Source organism: Arabidopsis thaliana, assembly GCF_000001735.4.
Source record: "Arabidopsis thaliana chromosome 1 sequence".
Classification (NCBI taxonomy): domain Eukaryota; kingdom Viridiplantae; phylum Streptophyta; class Magnoliopsida; order Brassicales; family Brassicaceae; genus Arabidopsis; species Arabidopsis thaliana.
Genome location: NC_003070.9, coordinates 10,507,433 through 10,531,827, shown reverse-complemented (window position 1 = coordinate 10,531,827; position 24,395 = coordinate 10,507,433). Strand labels below are relative to the sequence as shown.

Sequence of the window (24,395 nt, the reverse complement as noted above, 5' to 3'; positions counted from 1 at the left end):
TGCATCTTATTTTTGATATTGGATATGAAACAAAGCATAGTTAAAAAAAAAAAAAATTGTATAAAGAAAGTTTGATTTTTAATTATAAACACAATTATAATTCAAATCATGAAGACATGCTAGTTCAAAGACTCAAAGTCATTAACGTACTCATAAATCATAATTTTCTTTTTGAAAATAATATTAAATTAATTTCCAAAAAAAAATTGTTTTTACACCAAGTGCATCATTAGACAGAAATTTTAAAAAATTCTGATACAACAAAACTTTTAAATAAATCATAATTCATAATTCTGAAAGAAATATCATATCAAGCTTGGTTCTTTCATACCGTGGCTGATTCTAAAGCCAAAGAGAGTATTCTGGTCCTCGAACTCTTGTTCCAAGTTACTAATTTATTAGAAAATTCTTTATTGACAAAAAGTAATAGAAATTATTTTCTTTCATATTTATTTGGACTTTTCTTTATCATAAAGCTGATGTAGCAAATCATTGGTGGCATTTAAGGTTATTTATGAGGGTATTTATTCTTGTTATTTGTCTTGATAGAAAATTATGAAAAGTTTAAAGGGAAACCCATTTGTTTTGGAAGGGAAAGAATCGGACAAAATTAAGTTGGCTGTGATGACAAAAAGAGAGAACAAATTAAAAAAAACGGCTGAATAATTGAACCATAATCATATATTATTCGATGATCATGACCTCTAATCAATTCTTTCATGTCTTAGATGTAGCAAATCAGATGATTATGAGGAAGTTGATATACACAGACCTCATAGTTTCTCTTTCTTTTTTCCCTTCAGTTTGCATATGTTTTTTAATAAAAAAAAATCCTTGTCGTCCAATCTAGTTTGCTTTTGACTTCAGATATTTCCTCTGAATTTTCAATGATGGAACGGAGAAAAAATCATCAGTTCTTATTTTGGTCACAATGATTATATATTGTCCAATTACATCGCCGCCGTTCGTATAGTTAGTTTGTCGATGTAATTCTTTTGTGGCAATAAATGTTAAGACATTGCTTGTATATATCATTATTGGAACCCCGCTATAACTATAAATAGTTTATGCTAAAGAAATTATAGATTTGTACGACATTATCATTTATAGTGGATACCTATTCAGCACATAATAAAAACATCAATAGTTAAGAGGAAGGGGAGCGTAGTAGAAGCAAATCACATAAGTATTTTTGTATGGATTATATGTGGTACATATGGAAAGCGAAAATAAAAATGTTTAGGCGATCGAGCATCAATTAATATTTTAGCGTCAATTAATATGTTCACCGACGAACACTATATATTACACTCAATATCAAAAGCCGAAGCTTAGGAGAGCACAGTTCAAACCGGACGAGCATGAGGGATTATTTGGACAATGAAATCTATCTTCTTTCACTAACTGAACTGTGTTCCTTTTTGAGATCTTTCTATTTTCTTACTTTTAAAGTCAGTAAGTTATGCTCCATACCTTCCTCATTTCTGAGTAAAATTTTTTTTTTTTTTTGACGGCATTCTGAGTAAAAATTTAATAGTGCTTTTCAAAGGGTTTTGAAATTTAAACTAGCACATGAATACATGATGTCAAACAAAGAATCGGACATACACATTTAAATAATAATATCAAATAGACTCAACTAACAATTTATAGATGATCCTTTTATTTGATGGTAGCCATTTTCACAATCATCATTTGAACCGAATATGGAAAATCAGCCGACCAGGCACGTGATAATTACACTATAGTTACTATATATATAAACGTGCCAACATGTATATATTTGCAAACAATAAGTGACAATAACTAATCGAGGTCCCTAAATTAAATGGGTTGGTTGAGACAAAAAGAAAAATTAAAGGGGTTGGGTCGTCTTTAGATCTGATCCAATCAAGTTTCTAAAATCATAAACGTATTAATAAGCAAACGGTACAAATAATTCTTTTTGGTCAACCAATGGTACAAATGATTGAAATAAGTATCACTTGACATTTTCATATTCATTTAATCAAATTAGTTAAATATTAAACTAACAAAAATATATATAAAATGTGTTACGTCAATAATGATCAATCGCGTCGCAACATATGATTAAATTGTTTATATATAAAAAGTGATTAAACTGATGTTTTAAGCTTTTATCTCAAACATATATTATACTAGAAGTTGTCCACGCGATGCGTGGATTATATATTCGATTTTAATTTTGAATATAAAATAATATTTATATTGAATTATATATAAAATTTATTTATAATTATTAATATATCGCTCAAAATAATTAATTATAGCAATTTTGATGTTTACAAGATGTTTTTTACAAAGACATTTTAGTTGATTAAAAGTTATGCATTCAATTTTAAATTATTTTTTTGTGAAACAGTAAGTTTTTCTTCCAAAAAAATAAACATAAATTATTCAGTATTTGTTTTTGTAAAAATGTAAATGCATGTATTACCAATTTTCTTGAAAGTCAAAACGATAGATGAACCTTCTTCACATTTAAAAATTTAAAGCCTATGATTTAAGATAACTTTCAATGAAAAACCTTCTAACTTGACTAAAGATCTTATATGTCGGCTCAAAAAAAATAAGTCATATAAAATCTGATAAATATATTAAAAGACGTTAAATTATATATATAATTTATTTTAAAATTGTTAATATATCGCTCAAAATTAAATAAAATTTCAATTTTGATGTTTACAAATTATTATGATGTGTTAAAAAGACACTTTAGTTGATTAAAAATGTTCAATGCACTAAAACTGTTTTTTTTTTTTGTGAAAACGGTATATTTTACTATATAAAAACTTAAAATATTCAAGAATGTATTTTTTTTTTTTGTGAAAATGAATATGCATGTATTATCAATTGTCTTGAAAGTCAAAAAATAGATGAACCTTCTTCACGTTTAAAAATTTAAAGCCTATAATTTAAGTTAAGTTTCAAAGGAAAATCTACCAACTTAACTAAAGATCTAAGAATGTCAATTTTGAGGAAAACAAAAGTCATATAAAATATGATAAGTGTACTAAAAAAACAAGGGAGATTTGCAAAACTACCCTTTTTTCACTACCCTTTTGCAACAATACCCTTTTATGTTGTCCATTTTTAAAAAATACCCTTTCTCTTAAACAAAATGACCAAATTACCCTCATCTAATAGAAACATGTAATTGGAAACTGAACTAAACCCGCCAATTTTTTGGCGCCAAAATTTTTTTTTCCCGTCTAAAAAAAAGTATCAGCCAAACTTTTTTCCCGCCAAAAAAAAAATTTCCGCCAAAATTTTTTTCATAACAAATTTTTCCTCAGTCAAAAAAATGATTTTAAAAATCCTTGTAAATATTTTTTAGTGGTAAATAGATTTAAAAGGGATTTTAAGAGGGTTTTAAAAGATTTATAAGAGATTTTAAAAGAGTTTTAAAAGATTTATAAGGGATTTTAAAAGGCTTTTAAAAAATTTACAAGTAATTTTAAAAGGTTTTAAAATCCCTTATAAATCTTTCAGAACACTTTTAAACCCTTTAAAAATCTTTACAAATCTTTTGTAAATCTTTTAAATCCCTTTAAAATCTTTTGTAAATATTGTAAAACCCTTTTAAAATCTCTTGTAAATATTTTAAAATCTTTTTAAAACAATTTTAAACCCTTTAAAAATCTTTAAAAGACCTTTGTAACTCTTTTAAATCCCTTTAAAATCTCTTGTAAATCTTTTAAAACCTTTTTAAAATCCCTTATAAATCTTTTAAAAACCTTTTAAAATCCCTTGTAAATCACGTTTTTAAAATCCCTTGTAAATCTTATAAAACCCATTTAAAATCTCTTGTAAATCTTTTAAAACTCTTTTAAAATCCCTTGTAAATCTATTTCCCGCCAAAAAAAAAAAATTGGCGGGAAAAATATTTTTGAAAACAAAATTTGGCAGGAAATTTTTTTTCGAAATTTTTTGGCAGGAAATTATTGGCGAGAAATTTATTTTGGAATATTTTAAGCAAAAAAATATTAATATTTTATTTTGTTAACTTAAAATAATTTCCAAATAAGGGTAAAATGCTCATTAAAAATTTAGAGAGGGTAGAAATAAAAATAGATAAAACAAAAGGGTAGAGTTGAAAAAGGGCATCATGAAAAGGGCATTAGAAAGAATTTTTCAAAAAACAAACTATATATAAAATTTATCTATAATTATTAATAGAAAACTCGAAAGTAATTAAAAATATTAATTTTGATGTTTACAAATTGTGATGTCTTTAAAAAAGATAATTTAGTTTTTAAGAGTTTTCAATGCACTATAGTTTATTTTTCGGGTTTTTTTGTGAAAAATGCATGTTTTTTCGTGAAAAATGTATATTTATCTTTTATTAGATATTTCCATGAATCCATTACACATGAGTTTCAATATGGGTTGAATAGAAATAAATATTTTTATTTTTCATTATAATAAATGAAATGTCAAACAATTGTTATTATTAGATTTCCAAACAGATAAGCCGGTGAAATAAAATTCTAATTGTTTTTATTTTATTATTTAGCATAAATATAGTTTTATTTATGTTTAACTTCAAATGATGGGAAAAAGTAGGGAAAATATGTCTCTAAGTTAAATGTTTAGGGATGTCAAAATGGGTAACCCAACTCAACTCAACTCATAATCAAATGAGTTTAGGGTTAAATGAGTTATGGGTTGACCCAACTCATTTTGTTAAATGGGTTGGGTCAACCCATAACTCATTTAATTTGATGGGTTGAGTTGTTAATTGGGTTAACCCATCTAAGTAATAATTTAATTAATTATTATTATTTCATAATAATAAATAATTATCATTATTAATAAATTATTAATTCATTATCATCAAACTTAGAATATTTACGGCTTCCACTTTTTACGGATTTACGTTTTTGGCGGGAAAATTACGAATTTACGTTTTTGGCGGGAAAATCACGGGTTTACGTTTTTGGCAGGAAAATTACAGGTTTACTTTTTTGGCGGGAAAATCACGGATTTACGTTTTTACCGGAAAAATCACGGGTTTACATTTTTGGAGGGAAAATTACAGATTTACGTTTTTGGCGGGAAAATCACGGGTGTACGTTTTTGGCGGGAAAATTACGGTTTACGTTTTTGGCGGAAAATTACGGGTTTACGTTTTCGGCGGGAAAATCATGGGTTTACGTTTTTGGCAAAAAAATTACAGGTTTACGTTTTTGGCGGGAAAATTACGGATTTACGTTTTTGGCGGGAAAATCACGGGTTTACGTTTTTGGCGGGAAAATCACGGGTTTATGTTTTTTGGTAGAAAAATTACGAGTTTACTTTTTCTCAATTTCATCGCTTGTATATTTAAGAAATTTGGAAAAATATTGATTTTATTAAATTGGTTTAGATGTGTTGGTTAAGCTTAAATTGGCATTGGTTTAGAGATTTTACTTGGTTTAATTCAATTTTACAAAACTTGATGGGTTAATTGGGTAAACCATTGAAACCATTAACCATTACAACCCAACTCATTTGACTCATCAAACCAATTGACCCAATAACCCATTTGACCCATCAACTCATTTGAGTCAAAAACTTTAACTCATTAGGGTTCATGGATTGAGTTGAGTTGAGTTGACCCATGAATTTTGACCCATTTTGACACCCCTATAAATGTTATAAGCTTTTATAAATTGAAACCATAATATTTTTATATAATTAATTTAATATTATATAACAATTATTATTATTTATATGTGATGTAATGGCAACAATAAATGAAACTAAAAACTTAGGAATCATATATATAAAAGTAAGGTTTCACTCTTTCCTTAATGGTCCACTTGGCAATATAAGTTTTTTTTTTAAATTTATATAAATAATAAATAACTTATTTAACACACAGTTTAATAGAAAACTGAAAAAAAAAAAATATGTATCAACTATATTTTTCCACTCTACTTTATTCAACACACAAGTAATTAAAAATTAACTCCCACAATTTATTTACAAACCTGAAATCATAAATATATATAAATTAATTATATTTCTCTACACCATTTTATTCAACACAAAATAAATTAAAAATTAACTCCCACAATTTATTTTTAAATTGTAACTTCCATCACTTCTCATCCTATAAATATATACATTCTTTCATTCTCTCATTTCTTCATCCCCTTCCACCGTATCTTAGATATTGTTTTGTTTAGTTTTAAGTTTTTTTCTTGTTGTTGTTATGAGTTTAAAAAAAATTATTGTAAACACTTAATTCTAAATTTTAATTTTAGATTATGAACCTTACACTGTTATTCTTTTTTGTTTAAATACATCTCGATTATCAATTTTTCATTACCATCTTATAAATAATCATTCTCTCATCATTTTGCACTATATTCATGTATATATATCTTATGTTGTTATATGGGTAAAACACAATAAATTTAAAAGATAGAAGTTGTCCTTGGGATTTAAAAAAAAAAAACTTTTATATTAAAATTCATATGATTTTATAAGAAGACAAATTAGTTTGTCACTTACAAAATAAAATGAATTGGAACTATTATGTATGAGTTTATATCAACAAATTATTTTTTAATTTACTTTATCATACAATTATTTTGTAAAAATAAGATATGATATGTTTATTAATATATACATGCATAAATAACATAGAAAAAGAAAAACTGTTAAAATATGAGCAAAAGTAAGATATCAAATTTTAACATATTTTTAATTTTTTAATCATATAATATTGATACAAAATTATTTTAATTAATTAAGGTTTTGAAAAAAAAACTAAAGATGGAAAAATTTCTTATAAAATTGGAGGATTATATATAGTAGTGAACTATAAAACATAATATCATGTCAAAATTCTAAAGATTTGATTTTGTAATTAGTTAAGGGAGTTGCAATTATGCTAGAAGAAAATTCATTTCAAAATTGTAGTTTAATATGTAGTAATTTCAAAGTTTAATGACTATTTTTCTAAATATTTAATATATCTATTAATAAATTATTTTAGTCAAACTACAATTAATGATAAGTACATGTGTCATCAAAGTAGAGTGTCAAATGTCGCATTAGTAAGCAAAGTTAGGAAAAACCTTCTCTTATTATATAAGATATGATGTTTTATCCCATGTATAATCTAATGACTTGAAGCGTTACTGAATCAGAAATATACAAGTAGACATACTATCACATTTTCCTTCTGTTCGAAAAAAAAAACAGCCAAGTCGTCTATGTTAAGGAAAAAAGAACATAACAAAAGAGGGCATCTTTAAAGGATTTTGAAAGATATGGGCACTCATAAAAGTTCAAGACGTTATAGATCATTGGGCGTTATAGTTTAGTGGCATAGATGATAAAGTTTAATTGATCTCGACTTAATATTCTCCTTCGTTCTTTGTGATTGTCTTTCTCATCTTGTCTTAATCAAGTTTCTTCAAATGCGTAAAAGACTCAAAAGTTGCATTAATGAAAAGATAACTACTATTGTGTGTAACAAAGAATATCCCATCTATGGAATTCTATAATCTACTCATAGGTCCCAAAATATTCAATCGATGACCTAATTGCAAATCGAACTCACTTTTTTTTTTTCAAAATTTTTGGGAATCCAACTAAAACTTGTTATTTGAATGCCCTTATTTTGGTAAAGTTTGGTCATATTTTTATGCGAAAGTTTTGGCTCAACTTTTGTCTTCCTTCGACTCCATTATGCAATGGGTTCGTCCACGTCTCAAAATGCTTATATCTCTTCGTAATTTAGCTTGTTTTCCAGGCGATAGTAAATATGAGTTGGAAACAATGTAACAAAAGGTTGCATAGTGCTCACTCGCCACCTTCCAAAGCCATTATAAGGGAAAGGTCATTATCTCAACTCAATACTAAATATACTATGAATCTCACACCAAAAGTGAGATATAAATTATAATAATATATAAAATATATGAATCAATCTACTTTTATTAATTGGTTTTGATATGAAAATCCCTAAAATTTAATATTTATTTATATATAAATGCTATGAAGCTCAGTTTTAAATCTCCTCATTGTAGACAACACTATTTTTGTTTTTAACCATAACCACAACAAAAAAAACTAACACAATGGGTCTGATTGCTAACAGAAAATTTTAACTGTTAGTTGGAGCGGTAAGCTGTTATATAGAACGGTAAACTGTTACAATGCAAAGTTGTACAAAAATGTTAAGAGTAATATTTTTGGTAACGTTTTTGTGATTGGTAAAAATAAAAACTGTACAACTTGTAATATTTTGTTTTTGTAATCAAACTCAATAGTAATCGTTTTTTTTTTTCGAGCATATTCAATATCTAGATAAAATATATTGTGGTGATCAGCAACGCATCTATGTAATCGAAGTAACAACTCCAATCAACCTGACGCAATCCACTTGATCAGACGTTTTAAAGTATTACTCGGTAGTAATTTGATTTTAAAAATAATCCACAATAATATCTCTATAGAGGAGGATATAATAAATGCATAATAATTGGCTCACCCAAAATATAGAATGATACTGTATCATCTATTCGTTGAACATTAATTGTGAGCATGACAACTTCCTAACCTATCGTTGTTTATATATCGTATTAGACTATTTGCTTAAATTAAGAAAACAAATTCTGATTACATGAGATATACCATTATAATTATCTCATAAAAGAAGAAAAAACAAATAAAAAAATATGGACCAAACAAGTACCATTTAGAGTCTAAACTCTTAAAAGAACAAAAGTCGTATGAAATTGTTTATTCTATCAAAGAAATGTATGACACAAAATATATTTTGTAGTCTAGGTTATGTCTTCACCAGTCAAGAGACAAAAATAAACATGCTCTTAATAGTAGTAGGATAATCTGCTCAGTCGTAAATCTGCTATACAAGAAACCCAATAACAAGGACGACTTGTTCGGCGCTTAATCTAAGTATAATATTACATAGAAAATGTTCTGTCTCAGTTTTTTCAAGAAGTGCTCACTAGGAAGTGGTATTTAGTGTGGTGCGATTTTGAAATAGAGCATGAGTCAAGACATTTTGCTTAAATCTGATTGCAACTTAAGGATATTTATATTGTGATTCTGATTAGGTAACGTGTTTGTTAACATAAAGATTACTAAGCTCGCATGTGGTCATGTTTGATTTGGTGACTCTCCTATATTTTGGAAAACTAAGAAGCAACTTATAGTGTCTTAATCCTCATAGAAACTAAGTATTGGCCCAACGCGATAGCAGCATGTGAAATTAAATGGGTTAAGAATTTGTTTTTGCCATTATGGATCTTGGATGCCTCAAGAAGACTCTTCTACATTGCGATTGCATAGCGACACTTCATATTACCGCTCTATTCAATCTTTCACAAAAGGACCTAACATATTTATGATTTGGAAAGATATTGTACGTTGACATTCTTACAAAGACACTTGGTCATCCACATTCTTCATTTAGCATATACAGACATACACAACCAATAACATTGCTGACATTCTAACCAATGCACTTGATCGTCCACAATTTGATTGGTTACTATATAAATTTGTCGTGGCGGATTTAAATGTACCAGCTTAAAGAAGAATGTCGGAATTATAGTTTAAGTTTATTTTTAATACTAGATACTGTATATATATCTTGTTAAATTACTACTAATTAAGTAGATATTCCTTGTGTATAAGTGTACTTTCATCTTCTTATTAAATAAAGCAAGAATTTTTGTTATGACGATTAAATTGTTTTACAAAAAGGTAATAAACTCAGTTAAATCGGTACCATGATCCATAAGCTTTTGACCGGTTACTTTTCAATCTACTTTTAAAATAAAAAAATATAAATCATTTATTCAAAAAGGTTGGAATGTCGACAACTCAAGAATTTGTGCGTCTAATGGTCCTTACTCCTTAAGTGTCCCGTACCGCTGGAACTTGCCAATTGTCGATTGAAACGTGAAGCAAAAGAACTCAGACCACTGACAATCTTTGCTCGTTTTTGACCATTAGATATAATTAGGCCTCAGTCATCGAATATATATTTAAACCGAAATATAGTCCTAGTACTGCTTAAGACCACCAACTTAGCTTCTTTAATCTCATTTGAACAAAATAATTGTTTTTGCATGACTTGATTTTTTGTTCAAAGTTTTATTATATCAAGAATTAGAAATGTATGTGGCCAGCAAGAAACTTTTTTTCTTCTATACTATTATAAAACTGTAGTTTTTTTCCAACTTATATGAGTCTGAAACGATCGAGTTTAACGTGTCTTTTAAAAACCTTAAGCATTGGTCTCTTAACTTTTTGTCACAAACTTAAATTTCACTATCGTAAAGTCACAAAAATGCAAATAAAGAACCAAAATACGGATGAAATGATGATATAAAATACTTTATATACATATCTCTCCAATCATAAAGAATCTTAATCTCATGATGGCTCGTATGTAAATTAATTACATACGCCACATATGCTTATAGTATATTCGCATAAATGAAAATGCATATGAATGCGAAAAGGAAGTGATAATGTTGGAAGAGCAGAGAGGACTGGTAAAGCATGTGCATGAATATGTAAACTTTAATATTATTACCTTCTGAAAATAGACCATTCGATGGACCGTTATTCGTGTGGGGCGCTTATAAAAAAGGGGTTTCGTAGAATTGATGAGTCAAACTGGAAGAATCACCCAACTTGCACAAAAGGTTGACATGTGACCGGTCAGCTTTCAGCTAAAAGCAATTCACGCACGAAAACTACACCTAATTAAATTGCCTATAACATAATTAAAAATCTTATTGTTTTTAGCAAAGTATTAAGAAAACAGTTTCAGGAAAATCAATCCTAAAATAAATTGGAGTTGAGGTTAATCTCTTGACTAGTTGCAAAATGATAAGATAACATCAGGTCCTAGACATGTCGAGTTTACAATAATTCAAAGACTTCTAGCAATGCTTTTAATTGTTCCAATCTACCCGGTATACAATTTACAAAGATTTATTTAAATTCATGATCATAAATAAACTATGTGTCAAAGATTCAGAACTTTCTAACTATGAAATAGTATTATCCAAATTATGTATGTCTATTATTTTTTAACTATATATTCGAATGTTACCTTTTTAAAACAAATCATCTTCAAAAACGTTTATAACTTGGATTTTTTTTTGTTTTGGTAAACTTGGATTTATTCTTTAATTTACCTTATAAGTTATAATCGAATCATAATTTTTTTATAAGATGAGTGAAACAGTACTATGACCCATAAATAGTTTCTTTAACAGAAGCAATCTTCGACTTATCAAATCAGTTTTCGAATTTTTCTGCATAAATGAGAAAATAGGCTGATGAAAATTAAATGATAGACGTACGTGGAGAGCTAGGGTGCGTGAAGTAAAATGGGATTACGTGGTTTTTCATATATCCTCTCCTTTTTGGACAAAACAGGATTGTTTCTTGACAGAGATTTTTGTCGCTCTCCCCATTTCCAAAATCTACTCACCAAAGATTCCGTGCCCATTTCTATTCCAAATTTCCAATGCGCCTACACAAACACGTAACACTATTCAACTTCTCATTTTTTCCCAATAAGATTTAGATATACATATAGAAAAAAACTTTAAATCTGTTTATATATATGATTAGTAAAATCATATTGCATCTTAACAGCCGAATTTGATCACTATCTCGAATATATTAGATTCAGAAAATGGATGCTATCCGAATGGAGTAGCTCAATCGTTGAATTTTGAGCACTCAAAAAAAAGAAATTTTTTTGAAAGTTTCAGTTCGAATAATGACAGTAAAGAAGGAACTCTATTTATCTTATTATGGTCTTCGGTTCAAGGAAATTTTCAAATGTCAAAAGTTCTTTGGCCAAATGGTTACCGGACTTTGTTATGTTTTCTTCGCATGTAGGAAATCGACCCTAGTTTCTTTTTGTTCGAGTAAAATGCAAGGCTCTTTACCTTTAGTCCAAAACTTAAATTAAAATTGCGTGTACATATTAAATTAAAATTGTCTGTACTAAAACTACTTTTTGGTTTTTTGACTACTACTAGTCAATAGAAATAAATATTTTTTTGTATTTTAATTCTATGAAGCTTTATGTAATCCAATAATGCAAAATAGAGATTAATAATACATATATAGAAGGTTAATTACTACTATAAAAACTAAATCACTTCTCTATATGTTACATATATAGTTAATTAAAACTAGGAAAAAAAAACTAAATAACTTCTCTAAATATGTTTCTTTTTTTCCCAAACTACTACCAAAAAAATCTTTAAAAAGCCAAATAAAGTTTAAGAAAATGTTTAAACTTTTGCTAAAATACCAGTTTGTAGTGATTTTACTGTATATATATACTAAAACTTGTAGAACTTTTGTATAAAAAAAGTTCTAATATTTTTAATTTCTTTGAAAAAATGATGGACTGTACTTTGGTTTAGACAGACATATGGGTGTCTGAAATCTATTTTTAGCATGTGTACGTTTTACCTGTACTTGTAAGAATCTTTTTTTTTTCTTTTTTTTTGTGTGTGTAACTACTTGTGAGTATCTATTCGTCATTATCCATAGTAGAATACAAGATTTCAGTACTCTACAAACTTGAGACAGAGCAGTATAGTGAGTCATATTGAGAATTACAGATAGATAATCTTCTCATCATTGACATATAAATACATATGTACACTGAAATAATTGATATAAGGGTTTCTTCATCAGTTCTCTTAACCCCTGATAAGACTAATTTGATTACAATATGAAGAATGGTTTTAATTTACTTGAAAAATGGTTTGAACACAGCTGGACCGAATGCATTATATAGCGTAAACCTAGAAACAAGTTAGTTTAGAAGATGCGTGTCTAATTAATTAAGAACTCCATTCTAAACGCTCTCAGTTTTATGAAATAAGAATTACATATATTTATTATAAATTACATATAACATTCTGTAGAATCCTTGGTTGTATCATGTGCGACCCAAACCTAACCCCATAGACCTTCACGTGGCCCATGACCTCATTCAAAAGCATAATCAAACTACGCCCCATATGCCGCACGGAATTTTGACGACTACTTCATTTTTTAGTTTTTTGCATATTAATTATTTGTATATAAACAATCTTGTTCATGAAAACTATCTGAGCTACTGTCAACTGACTTGACTTAGAACGGAGGAAACCTAGGAGTTCGGAAAAGTCAGCTGGAGGTCATATATAAGATTAGGCCATGAATGAATATATGAAGTTTTTTTTTTTTTTTTTTAGATTTTGGCTTTTTGTTTTAAAATCCAAATTAATTACTTGTTTTAAAATCCAAATTAATTAGATTTTGTTTTTTGGAGGGAAACAACGTAATGACTAATGAGAAAAGAAAGAGATTCCCTATAGCTAGTTTATAATTTGTATGAGAACTGAAAATATTAAAAACTTGAATGGACAACTAAACAAACAAAAAAGGTTTCCTAAATCTTAGAAAATCAATTCTCTAAAAACTTAATTGGTGAAAATCCTTTTAACAGAAAAAAAAAAAAAAAACTCAATTGGTTATTCAAAATCTACATTCAATACCCTACTTTTCCATACATAAGTTTGCACTGTGTCAATCTCAATCTCGTTACTGCAGGATATATATATAGACCTGGTTAATTATGTCTCTGCGTTAATATACTGATAATAATGAGAACTCTTTTCAACTTTGCAAAACATATTTTTGAATCTTAATACAAAATTGATATGAACGCAAACGTAAACATATGTTTTATTTACACAATAAAGATCATATTCATATAGCCAGTCTCTCTTACAGAGGAAATAATAATACTTTTTCTTTCATGGAATCCTGATATATATTTGCAATTAAAGACGAAAGGATACTAGAGCGGTCACAAAATGCGGAAGGTTAGCACATATGGGATTCATATTTCAAGTGCATGTTATGAGATTAATTAATTAAGATTTTGATTTAAAAAATGAACATCAACGTTTTGATCGTTGATGATTGGAGTTATGACTACAAATCCAATTTTTTTTAATAAGCAGCCTTTCATGCTTGCTACCTGCAGAAGCTGAGTCATCGGACACACTGTCCCATTTTATAAATTTCACGTGATTTTCATGCAACCTACTATATATTTACACGTCGGTATAAGATCTTAACGGGCACATGATAAGCGTTACGTGTGCATTCGTATGCAAATGGATATGCATGTTCGTTTTTCTTATTTGCCTTGTCTTTTATTAGTGTTGGCCGTGTTAGATTCGTGAAAGAAACCCTAGATTTGTGTCGGATTTTTTGGAGGCATCTTACATATATTACGTTAATTTAATATGGAATATGCTTTATTTGGCCGGAAAATATCTCTCGGCAAAGTATCATTTGTGGATGGCAGAGCGATGTCTAGAGAATCTAATATCTATCATTAAAGAAATAAAATTCAAAGGAATTTCTTCAACTAATAACAAACTAGAGCTTAAAATCCAGCATACACATGTATTTAAATCATAACACAACCGTGGTTTTGCTTTGACAGTTTAACATTCGTATATAAAGTCGTAAAGTCTATATTTTTAAACATAGATACCAGATTGACTTGAGTTGACCACAAATCAATAAATTGGAAATTTATGTATATTATTGTATATCTAAATATATTGTTAACATAAGATAAAATAATTAGTCTATGTTTTTAAAATATGATGTCTAACATTAATTATAGAGTGATAGATTGATAATGATGAAATAAACGAATATATATCACATTTACGTATTCATCAATATTTAGAAAATCACAAATAATATACTTATATATATTATTTTCTGAATTTTCAATAATACCAAAGTACGACTGTACGAGTCAATGCAATTTTTGTGAGTTTATCAGATTTATAATTAGCGGATATCAGCATCAATTGGTGACGTTCAGTTCTGGTAAAGCTTCGTCACAAAAATCAAAACAACAACTTCATCATAACGTTATTGATAAACTACTACATTAATGGAAACAAAAAAAAAAGAGACGTTATTGATAAACCCATCAGAAATAAATTGACTCCAAAACCTTAAAAAAAATAAAGCCCATTAACTGAATAATCTGGGTTAAATTGGGCCATGATGGATGAGCTCATGGACTATATGATCTTTGCCAAAATGTACAAGTGCTTAGAAGAAATGAGATTCTCTGAAACTGCAATCCATTATTGATTTATTTCCCATTTAAGTGAATCTGACAAGCAAGAGTCAAGACCTCGAATCATTTAACAAGTTCGTTCTTAAATTATGTAATAGCTTGATTCTGCCTCAGTAAATTAGTCACAGAGTTATGATGCAGCCAAATATGAGGCCTGAAAATGCTCACACACACCTTTCGTGTTCCATTTTACGTACCCAAACACATGATTAGACCCATAGAAACTTTACTATATAGCAAAGTAACCAAAAGTCGCATTCGACAATAAAACAAAGTGATTTATTATGGCGTTAAGAGAGATGATAATAGATGAGAGTGATGACATAGAGAGCTACAGTGATCAATCTCTTTGTCTTGATAAAGCCAAGGAGCTTCTTGCTCTCATCAAACTACCCACGGGATTGTTGCCATTGAAGGATATGACGGAAGTTGGGTACAACAAAACAAAAGGGTTTGTGTGGATGAGGATGAGAAGCAAGATTGAGCATACATTCCGTGAGATAGGTCGCAGAGTTTTATATGACACGGAGATAACTGCGTTTGTTGAGGACCGCCGTATGAGGAGACTTACCGGAGTCAAAAGCAAAGAGCTCATGATCTGGGTTCCTGTGAATGATATCTTCATAAAGAGAAAGATCCTGAGAAGATCACCTTTGCTAATACCACCGGCCTGTCACGAACATTTAAAGTTTCAGCATTTCAATGTGAGGGTTGATAAATTAAAAGAAAAGAGGAGTAACCAGACTTCCTTGATGTAAGCAACCAATAAAGAACAGAAGTTGTTTCATACTCAATAAGAGATAGTTTCATTAAATATCATAAGGACACGCCTTTCTTACAATGAATTGCTTATGGATCATCACAGTAAATAAACAGGTTCTGCAATTCATGCCTTGATGTATGACACGACTAAATCTAAACAATCAGATGGATCAAACAAACAACAGAAACGATTCACTTCAAACAGCTTACACATCCTAGGATTCTAGCTAAAGTTAAAACTTGGAAATCTGGTGAAGGAAGACATAATGCTTATGCACATTTTCCTAAGTTTTTAACATAACCTACGTCAGTAAAATACTCACATCTGGGAAAACATCTATGAAGTGAGACAATGTATAGAGTTAGATTACCAAGTTCAATGATTTGTTGGGTAAGGAAGCCAGATCCAGAATCAGGGTCTCTTGCGAAGAAGGGGATTAAAAAAGAATAGCGATGAAATTCTCCGCTATAACTCTCAGTCTCTGGTTTATCATGATCCTTGTACCAGATACACCAAATAAAGGAGGTAATGGTAGACAATCATGTTTGTGAGTCTAATTTCTGCAACCCATCATCTGCTTCTCTTTTATTTTCATACTTTGATCTCCAAGCACCAAGAGTCTTGAAATCCCACACAGCCTCTGAGATCTCATCCTGGGGCAAGGTTAGACCCTCGCGTTTTATTGACCTATGCAACCCACAGAAGAATTTAGGGTCTTGTAGCCTGATGTACTCCTGCAAAACTTGCTCATGATTTGGGATCCAGTTCCTTGGGAATGGAGTATAATCACAAGACGGAATCAAAGACATGCGAGAGAATTGAACTCCTTCTATAGCATCAACGAGTCCCATTCTCAGAAGATCAGAGTATTCAGGTGCAGAATTATTGCTACTCTCGCTTAATGGATGGCTAAGATCCCGTGAGGCAATGCTGTACACTTTGGCACGAGATTTAAGTCTATACCTTGCAGCGTACAATTTAGCCAAAGAGCTTCTAATTACATAAGCACAGAATCCAACAGCCTTCTTGCGATTGTCTGCATATTTGTACCAATCAGCCATTGTTTCAAGAAACTTATTCATCTGAGAGTTACTATGAGACTGGCTTGAATAAAGCATTGGGTTGCAAGGTAAAGGCTCGGGATCTTTGTCACCTTTAACAAAAGCAAGCCGCCTAAATTGGCGGATACATTGTTCTAAACTAGCAGACACAGATAGCAAAGTTCCCACACCCTTTTTGCTCACAATGCTGCCTCCACTTCCTGTATAACGGAGAGTAGGGTAAATAACTCTTCGGCAAATTATGTGGTCAAGAAACTGAATACCTCTACTTATATGTTCAATCTCTAACTTTGAATTATCCAATCTCACACCAAAAACTCTATCGCAAAAATCAATTATTTCCTTCCGCATCTTTACTGCATCCTCTCTAGGCCCTCTAATGCCAATCAGAAAATGGCCCCCATACCTAATGTAATCCATTTTCCTAGTTTTCTCCTTCCCACTAGATGGAACAAACTCTGGCCAGGCTGGATTATGACAACCATCTTCAATAGACTCCTTCCATATTGAATCATCTTTACAAGGACTAAAATACTCAACTATCTTCGTTTCCATAAATCGATCCAACTCATTAAGACATACATTAGCAAGCAAAGGACTCAATACGCCACAGTAGCCATAAGAAGGCACCTTTGCAGCTTCCTTAGGAGCAAAACTATAGAAAGTCCTCAACCAATAAGGATCCGGTTTCGGCTCATCATCACTCAAAATCTTCTTCTTCGTCTTGTTTCTCTTTTCACGTTCAATCCTCCTTTTCGTCCCCAATCCATTGTCATTGCCATGTTTCTCAACAACCCTTTTTAACACTCTCTTATCAGAAAATTTCAAAGAAGATTCAATCAAGCCAAGAACTTTCCTATCCTTGACAACCTTTTGAAGACAATTCATCACTACATCAACATCAACATGATCCAACATTTCACTAACATCACCTTTCATAAACCACAAGTACCCAGCGAAATTACTTCTGATAGTTCTAATCACAGTATGTGGATTCCTACCTGGTCTAAACCCATGAGACTTACTCGAAAACCTAGCTTCAAAGAAAGGTTCAAGAATCATCAACAGAACCTCATGAACCACCCGATCCTGAAAAATCGGTTCTTCAGACTCAATGATCCTCCTTACCTTCCCTTTCGACATACCCTCTCCACCATTCATTGAGATTTTATCCTTTGGGCTCCTTACGTACTGATTCATCTTATCGTTCCACCGAAATTTGCCACCGGAACGTGTAACGGCGTTTTGGAGGGAGAGAAGCGAACGGAGGGCATTGGCATGAATAGCATTGCGCGGTGGGAAAGTTCCGGTGACATGAGCACAAGTTCGTTGATAAGCTAAGACCCATAAATCGAATTTGGAGAGAAAGCCAGTGAGGTTCGAGAAAGTAGCAGAAGGAGGAGAAGAGAATGATTTGACCCAGAGTGAGAGACATATATCGACTGGATCTTGTTTGAGTAGTGAATACGGGTCTTGGGTCGAAGAAGGTTCTCGTGATTCGGATTTGAGAGTTGGGGAGATTGAAAGAGAAGAGATTGGTTTGTGGAAGGTGTTGCAGTGAAAGTGTTCGACGATATTCCTCAGAGAACTCAATGGATATGTCAGTCTTTTCATTCTCTTACATTGGACGAGTACAAGGAGGACGCGTGAATAATAATTGAAAGTTTTTGTATAATGACGGTTTCTAATTCAGCCCCAGTATTTTGTTATTATTATGAGTCGAGCTTAAGGTTTTTAAAATTCACTAATTCACCTAGATAAGCCTAAAAGTATTAACCATTTTTCAAACTAGACCTTTTTTTAGTCATAATCACAAACTTTTAGTACTAACAAAGGATTCAAATGGTTGCGGCGATTAGGACGGACCGCTTTTCGTTAACCATTCATAAACTATAATCAGTAGTACGGACTGAAAAAAAAAATAGAACAATTCCGCGGTGGATTAATTATAAACTTTTTAACGTAAAAAAATTTGGTACGTGACGGTTTATTATCCGCTCCAAAAATAGTTTAGTGTAGTCGGTTAGCAGTTTAATCCACTTTTCCACTACATTCATTCAAAATTCTCTATTTGTTTATTGAAATGTCATTACTTTATAGAAAAAAAAAAACAAAAAAAATGTCGTGAAAGCGAAAGATTTAAAATTTACTTAGGAAATGGATGAAAACAAAATTATGTGGTAATTCGTAATTAGAAGAAACGAATTAATAATGTTTGACGAAGAAAAAAAAAAACAAGAGGAAAAAGAAAGAAATCGGAAGCTTGAGTTTGGTTGGTCAATGCTTGTAAAGAAGCTGCCGTAATATTTCAGAGAAGAAGACTTCTCTGCGTTGTCTCTGCGAAACACTTTTTTTATTCTTCTGAAAAAAAAAAATCTCATCTGGTCCCGAAGAAATCTCATCTTATTCTCCGGTCATTATTAGATCGGCGGCAGACAGAACACGAACCCCAAAGCCGATCTTCAATTAGAACGGGGGGATCTGAGCATGTCGAAATCTCTACCATATTCAGTTAAAGATATTCATTACGACAATGCCAAGTTCAGACATCGATCTCCTTTAAAGGTTATATCTTGATCTCTGATATGGGTTATGCCCAAGTTTTCTCCTTTATTATGGATTTGATGTCACTGGTTCTTGTATCTGGTTCATCTTCTTTGGTTTTAGATGAATTGCTTTGTGTCCAAATTGACCTTGGATTCACGAAATTACGTTTTTGTGAGGTAATGCTGAGTTATAGAAAGCTAGATTGATAAACTGCCGCTAAAGCTTCAGTTTTTAGATAGAAGTTGTATGCTTTCAGGTTAAGATATAGAATTCCCATCTTATATAGTCTCTAGCTTCAGATTAAAGTTTTAGGCTTCTTACTGTGAGACTCCTAAAATGAAGTTATAATCTGAGCAATAGAAATGTTTGCTTAGAAGGAGTAAGAATTGGACATGTAGAAGGTGCTATGAATCTAGTAATGGATGACTTGAAGCTTTTGGTCGTACGTGTATGAAAGTTGATTTAGTTTGCTCTTCTTTTTTGACATCATTCTTTTGCAATGTCTTGTGTTATAGGTTTTTTCTCAAAGCTTGCTTACTCTTAGTACAAAACGCAACTACGCTAGCTGTAGCACGGGGAAGTTCCTTATATTAATACTGTTCTTTGGAGTAGCATGTCTAATGCTGATGAGTAAGAGTCCAAATGAATCTGGTCTTAATGAGAAAGGAAAGGTCACTTTTGTTGGGGGACTTAGGCTAGGGGGACTTTTGAGAAAGCCACCTAGGCTTCCACCTCGTTTATCACCTGACGAAGGACAATTAAGAGGAAGTTCCACTAATGGCTCAACTATTTCAAATTCTGACCCAAAATGGGCAGCTAGGCAGCAAAGTGTAAAAGAGGCTTTTGACCATGCATGGTCTGGCTATAGAAAGTACGCCATGGGTTATGACGAGCTAATGCCTATTAGCCAGAAAGGTGTGGATGGTTTAGGAGGATTAGGTGCCACTGTTGTGGATGCTCTTGATACAGCCATGATAATGGGTCTTGATAATATCGTCTCTGAAGCAGGATCATGGGTTGAGACTCATCTCTTGGAGAGAATCAGTCAAAAAGGTCAAGTTAATTTGTTTGAAACTACAATACGTGTCTTAGGTGGGCTTCTAAGTGCATACCATTTGAGTGGAGGAGAGCAGGGTACGGTGAACATGACCCATGTTGGACCGAAACCAGTCATCTATCTAAATATTGCTAAGGATTTGGCTGACCGTCTACTTTCGGCTTTTACCTCCAGCCCTACTCCAGTTCCCTTTTGTGATGTCATATTGCATGAATCGACTGCTCATCCAGCTCCAGGAGGAGCGAGCAGTACAGCAGAAGTTGCCTCTGTACAGCTTGAATTTAACTACCTCAGTTCTATTTCTGGTGATCCAAAGTATAGTACAGAGGCCATGAAGGTCTTAGCTCATATAAAAACACTTCCAAAGACAGAAGGTCTTGTTCCAATCTATATCAGGTAATTCGTGTTTGCTCTTTCAACTATAAATACCATGCTAGTAATTTGCTTTCCCTTGCTTTCCCGGGCTCTTTTGATCTGACTTGTTGTTTCTACCTGGTGCAGCCCTCAAACAGGTGACTTTGTTGGTGAGAATATCAGGTTGGGATCTCGTGGTGATAGCTACTATGAGTATTTAATTAAGGTGTGGCTTCAGCAAGGAGCTAAGTTGAATAGTAATTTCACATATTTGCATGATATGTACATTGAGGCAATGAAAGGAGTCAGGCATTTGCTTGTGCAAAATTCAATTCCAAAAGGTCTGGTCTTTGTAGGGGAGTTACCTTACGGGTCTAAGGGAGAATTCAGTCCAAAAATGGATCATTTGGTAAGTGTCACTAGCTACTTGGTACTGAAAATAGCAATCATTTCATAGTATTACGCTATTGTCATTCGCTGAGAGATTTCACGAGTTTTGTTGTTCTTGACTTGTGATTCATTCAATTGCTTTTTCTTGCTAGGTATGCTTCTTGCCTGGTACTCTTGCTCTCGGTGCTACCAAGGGCCTCACAAAGGAACAAGCCCTGAAGGAAAATCTTTTGTCCTTTGAGGACCTAGAAAATCTGAAACTTGCAGAAGATTTAGCGAAAACATGCTTTGAGATGTATGAAGTAACTGCCACTGGCCTTGCTCCAGAAATTGCTTACTTTCACACAAAGGTAAGTTTTGTGTGTACTTTTTTCCAAAACGTTATTGTCATCCTTGCTCTTCTTGTTTTTTGTTAAGTCTTGGATTTTAATAAAGCAGGATTACACTGAGGATGGTCTTGATGGTGGGAATAAGAGTTCTATGTATGCAAATGACATAATCATTAAGCCCGCTGATCGACATAATCTACTGCGCCCTGAAACTGTTGAATCACTCTTTGTCCTCTATCGTATCACAAAAGATACAAAGTATGAAAACTATTCATCCGATTTTCCCTCACTAATCTAAGTTCTTGGGGACTATTCTACTCTTAAAGCTAACACATTTCTAAAATTGCAGATACCGAGATCAAGGTTGGCAAATTTTTGAAGCTTTTGAAAAGTACACAAAGGTGAAATCAGGTGGATACACATCATTGGATGATGTAACAGAAGTGCCTCCTCATAGAAGAGATAAGATGGAGACATTTTTCCTTGGTGAAACATTGAAGTACTTATACTTGCTCTTTGGAGATGACTCAGTGATACCATTGGATAAGTTTGTTTTCAACACTGAAGCTCATCCATTACCAATAAGAAGAAACACCTGAAGGCTTAGTTTTGAAGACTACTCCAGACAATACACACACACACACACATACACAAACTTAAGAGAGGGTATGGAGAAAGTGATGTATAGTACACTGCCAATTGGAGAAGAAGTTAGTTCGTTGAGGAAAAAAAGTCATAACTTTCAATGTAAGATAAGCTTCTGCATCCAAATTATAACTTAACTCGTAAAAGTTTTTGCTTGTAGTAGTAGGTTTCTTGAGACTAATATTCTCTCTTTTCGTTAAGCTCTCACTTGGCAAAATGTAATCAGACACAATTGACATGGAGATGAATTATGGTTTTAGTTTTTTATACATACCATTTACACTGCAAGATAAGATCATTCTGATATGACTAATAAACCTTTAAATTTGAGATCATTTGGTCATCTTAGCTCTTTGTAATCTGCAAGGTGTTGCATAGAACATAATCGACTTGAAGTATGTATGAAGACCAAATTAGGCGCACACACACAATATTTTTTTGTAAATCTCCAAACTCATAACTTCATAAAGGGCGACAAGATCATGTATAAGTTACACACTTAAGTCTAGTTGTCAACAAAAAAAGATTAGTGACACAAAGAGACATCAATCACCCAATAAACTGAAACCACAAGAACCCTCAGTAACTGAATATGACACCATTGAGACAAGGCCGAGCACAGTGGAAAGGGTTTAACAAGTGTGGTTGCAACTGAGTAGCTCAATCAAGCCTTTGCTTTTCCTGCCTGGATAGTTTGTAGCCTTTGTTGTAACTTCATTATCTGCAAATATTTTGATTCCATAAATTGAAACCATAGGATCATTATCACCATTTAAAAGCCAAGAAAGTGCAGAAACAGCAAATCCTCATATTGCGCCAAGGCCAGTAGGCCACTCAACGAGACAGAGGAGATAACAAAGTTCAAGTATTTACTTTCCGGGCAGGCTTAAACTGACAACAATAGCTACCAAAGTATCTTTTTAGAGCTTAGTATACTGAGCATCAATGTTTGGACTATTATTGGTGTAGCAGTCCTAGTATCACTAATTCAATGCACTCAAAGAAGTATATAAATGCATGAGAGGCAGATGTCTTACCGTTTCTCTCTTGTTGTTTTGTTTTTCTTCCATATCTTGAAGAATTGCATCAAGCCGTTTCCTGCAAAGGATACAACAATATTCTTGAGGTCACAACACTATAGCTCAAACACTTTATCAACATCTCTCATAGTTGTTACATAGCTAGAAGTGAAAACATTTTAGCTACTTATGAACAGCAATCACTCACTATTAGCCTAGAAAGAAAGAAAGGTTCTTTATTTACAATAACAATCCCAAAATAGGTTTCTCAACGAACTGCATTTGCTTCAATCACATTAAAAGAAAAGAAACTCACAATTCAGCAGAGATGTACTCAATTCGTTTACGAACATTTGCATTAGCTTCAGCCAAATCCTGCTTCACTAACACCGGACCAATCAATTTGTAGACGTTAGCATCTTCTTCCAGCAAATCTAACTCCTGTAGATACAAGACAGACACATAAAAAGATTAAAGCCAATCAACAATCGAAATAAACTTCTCTTTTCAGTTGAAGTAGCCACAAAACTCAGATTAAACAGTGAGACATGAACATATACCTTAAGCACGAGCTCATTCTCACCGAGTTGGATCGTATACTTCTTTCTCAGCTGATGATTCTTCCCGATATCTGAAAATATGAACACAGAAAAGTAGGGTTTCCCGCCTCCAGAAACAAGAAAAGAATCAAATCGAGAAAAGTTACGAGAATCTACGAAACTTGCCTTTCTGGATTTTGCCGAGATCATTAGCCTTGTTTTCTAGGTCTCTCTGCAAATCACGAACAGTCGATGAACTCATCTTCGTCGTCGTCGTCTGCTTCTTCCTCACTCCGGTGGTTTATTGAAAACTCGCAGATCCACCAAGGAGCAGTAACAAAACTCCGTTAAAGCCCCCGTGTTTTAGTAAGGCCCAAAACCGTATTAACTTGGACTTTTTAACGGCCCAATATGCTTTTCTTCTATTATCAAGCCTAGTTTTAGTTACATACAAAAGAAAAACACTATTTATCACTTGGTGACGTAATATCTTCT

General features: G+C 31.9%; 4 protein-coding genes across 5 annotated transcripts; 2 read left to right on the top strand and 2 right to left on the bottom strand.

The window, feature by feature from the left end:
• Window positions 1-15,442: 15,442 nt before the first annotated feature.
• Window positions 15,443-18,677, bottom strand: nMAT1 (Intron maturase, type II family protein; the record flags this gene model as incomplete). The annotated part of the gene is made up of 2 exons (NM_102741.3): window positions 15,443-15,866; window positions 16,330-18,634. One exon carries the CDS (start codon window positions 18,632-18,634, stop codon window positions 16,499-16,501), a length of 2,136 nt encoding a protein of 711 aa, NP_174294.1. The 3' UTR covers window positions 15,443-15,866; window positions 16,330-16,498.
• On the top strand, window positions 15,481-15,954 carry AT1G30020 (hypothetical protein (Protein of unknown function, DUF538); the record flags this gene model as incomplete). Its single annotated transcript, NM_102742.1, has 1 exon — window positions 15,481-15,954. One exon carries the CDS (start codon window positions 15,481-15,483, stop codon window positions 15,952-15,954), a length of 474 nt encoding a protein of 157 aa, NP_174295.1.
• Window positions 18,678-19,269: 592 nt separating the features above from the next.
• MNS3 (alpha-mannosidase 3) lies at window positions 19,270-22,672 on the top strand. 2 transcript variants are annotated; one of them, NM_102740.3, is made up of 6 exons: window positions 19,270-19,585; window positions 20,083-21,020; window positions 21,126-21,387; window positions 21,521-21,718; window positions 21,807-21,955; window positions 22,047-22,672. In NM_102740.3, the coding sequence occupies exons 1-6, from the start codon at window positions 19,508-19,510 to the stop codon at window positions 22,294-22,296; spliced, it is 1,875 nt and encodes a 624-aa protein (NP_564345.1). In that variant the 5' UTR covers window positions 19,270-19,507; the 3' UTR covers window positions 22,297-22,672. The 2 variants fall into 2 exon arrangements, with proteins under 2 accessions (NP_564345.1, NP_001320239.1); NM_001332879.1 differs by having other exon boundaries at window positions 19,270-19,743.
• Window positions 22,673-22,676: 4 nt separating this feature from the next.
• On the bottom strand, window positions 22,677-24,295 carry PFD6 (prefoldin 6). Its single transcript, NM_102739.4, has 5 exons — window positions 24,087-24,295; window positions 23,922-23,992; window positions 23,678-23,802; window positions 23,380-23,440; window positions 22,677-23,063 (listed from the first exon to the last, which is right to left on the bottom strand). Exons 1-5 carry the CDS (start codon window positions 24,160-24,162, stop codon window positions 23,007-23,009), a joined length of 390 nt encoding a protein of 129 aa, NP_174292.2. The 5' UTR covers window positions 24,163-24,295; the 3' UTR covers window positions 22,677-23,006.
• Window positions 24,296-24,395: the final 100 nt, after the last annotated feature.

What these genes read in the sequence shown, in the direction of transcription:
- MNS3 (NM_001332879.1), top strand. Translation starts at nt 19,606, where the DNA reads ATGGGTTATGCCCAAGTTTTCTCCTTTATTATGGATTTGATGTCACTG. An exon ending in GTCCAAAAATGGATCATTTG is followed by an intron (nt 21,388 to 21,520) that starts GTAAGTGTCACT and finishes TTTTCTTGCTAG; the next exon opens with GTATGCTTCTTGCCTGGTAC. An exon ending in TTGCTTACTTTCACACAAAG is followed by an intron (nt 21,719 to 21,806) that starts GTAAGTTTTGTG and finishes TTAATAAAGCAG; the next exon opens with GATTACACTGAGGATGGTCT.
- PFD6 (NM_102739.4), bottom strand. Translation starts at nt 24,162, where the DNA reads ATGAGTTCATCGACTGTTCGTGATTTGCAGAGAGACCTAGAAAACAAG. An exon ending in TCTCGGCAAAATCCAGAAAG is followed by an intron (nt 23,993 to 24,086) that starts GCAAGTTTCGTA and finishes TCATATTTTCAG; the next exon opens with ATATCGGGAAGAATCATCAG. An exon ending in GAGTACATCTCTGCTGAATT is followed by an intron (nt 23,441 to 23,677) that starts GTGAGTTTCTTT and finishes TATCCTTTGCAG; the next exon opens with GAAACGGCTTGATGCAATTC.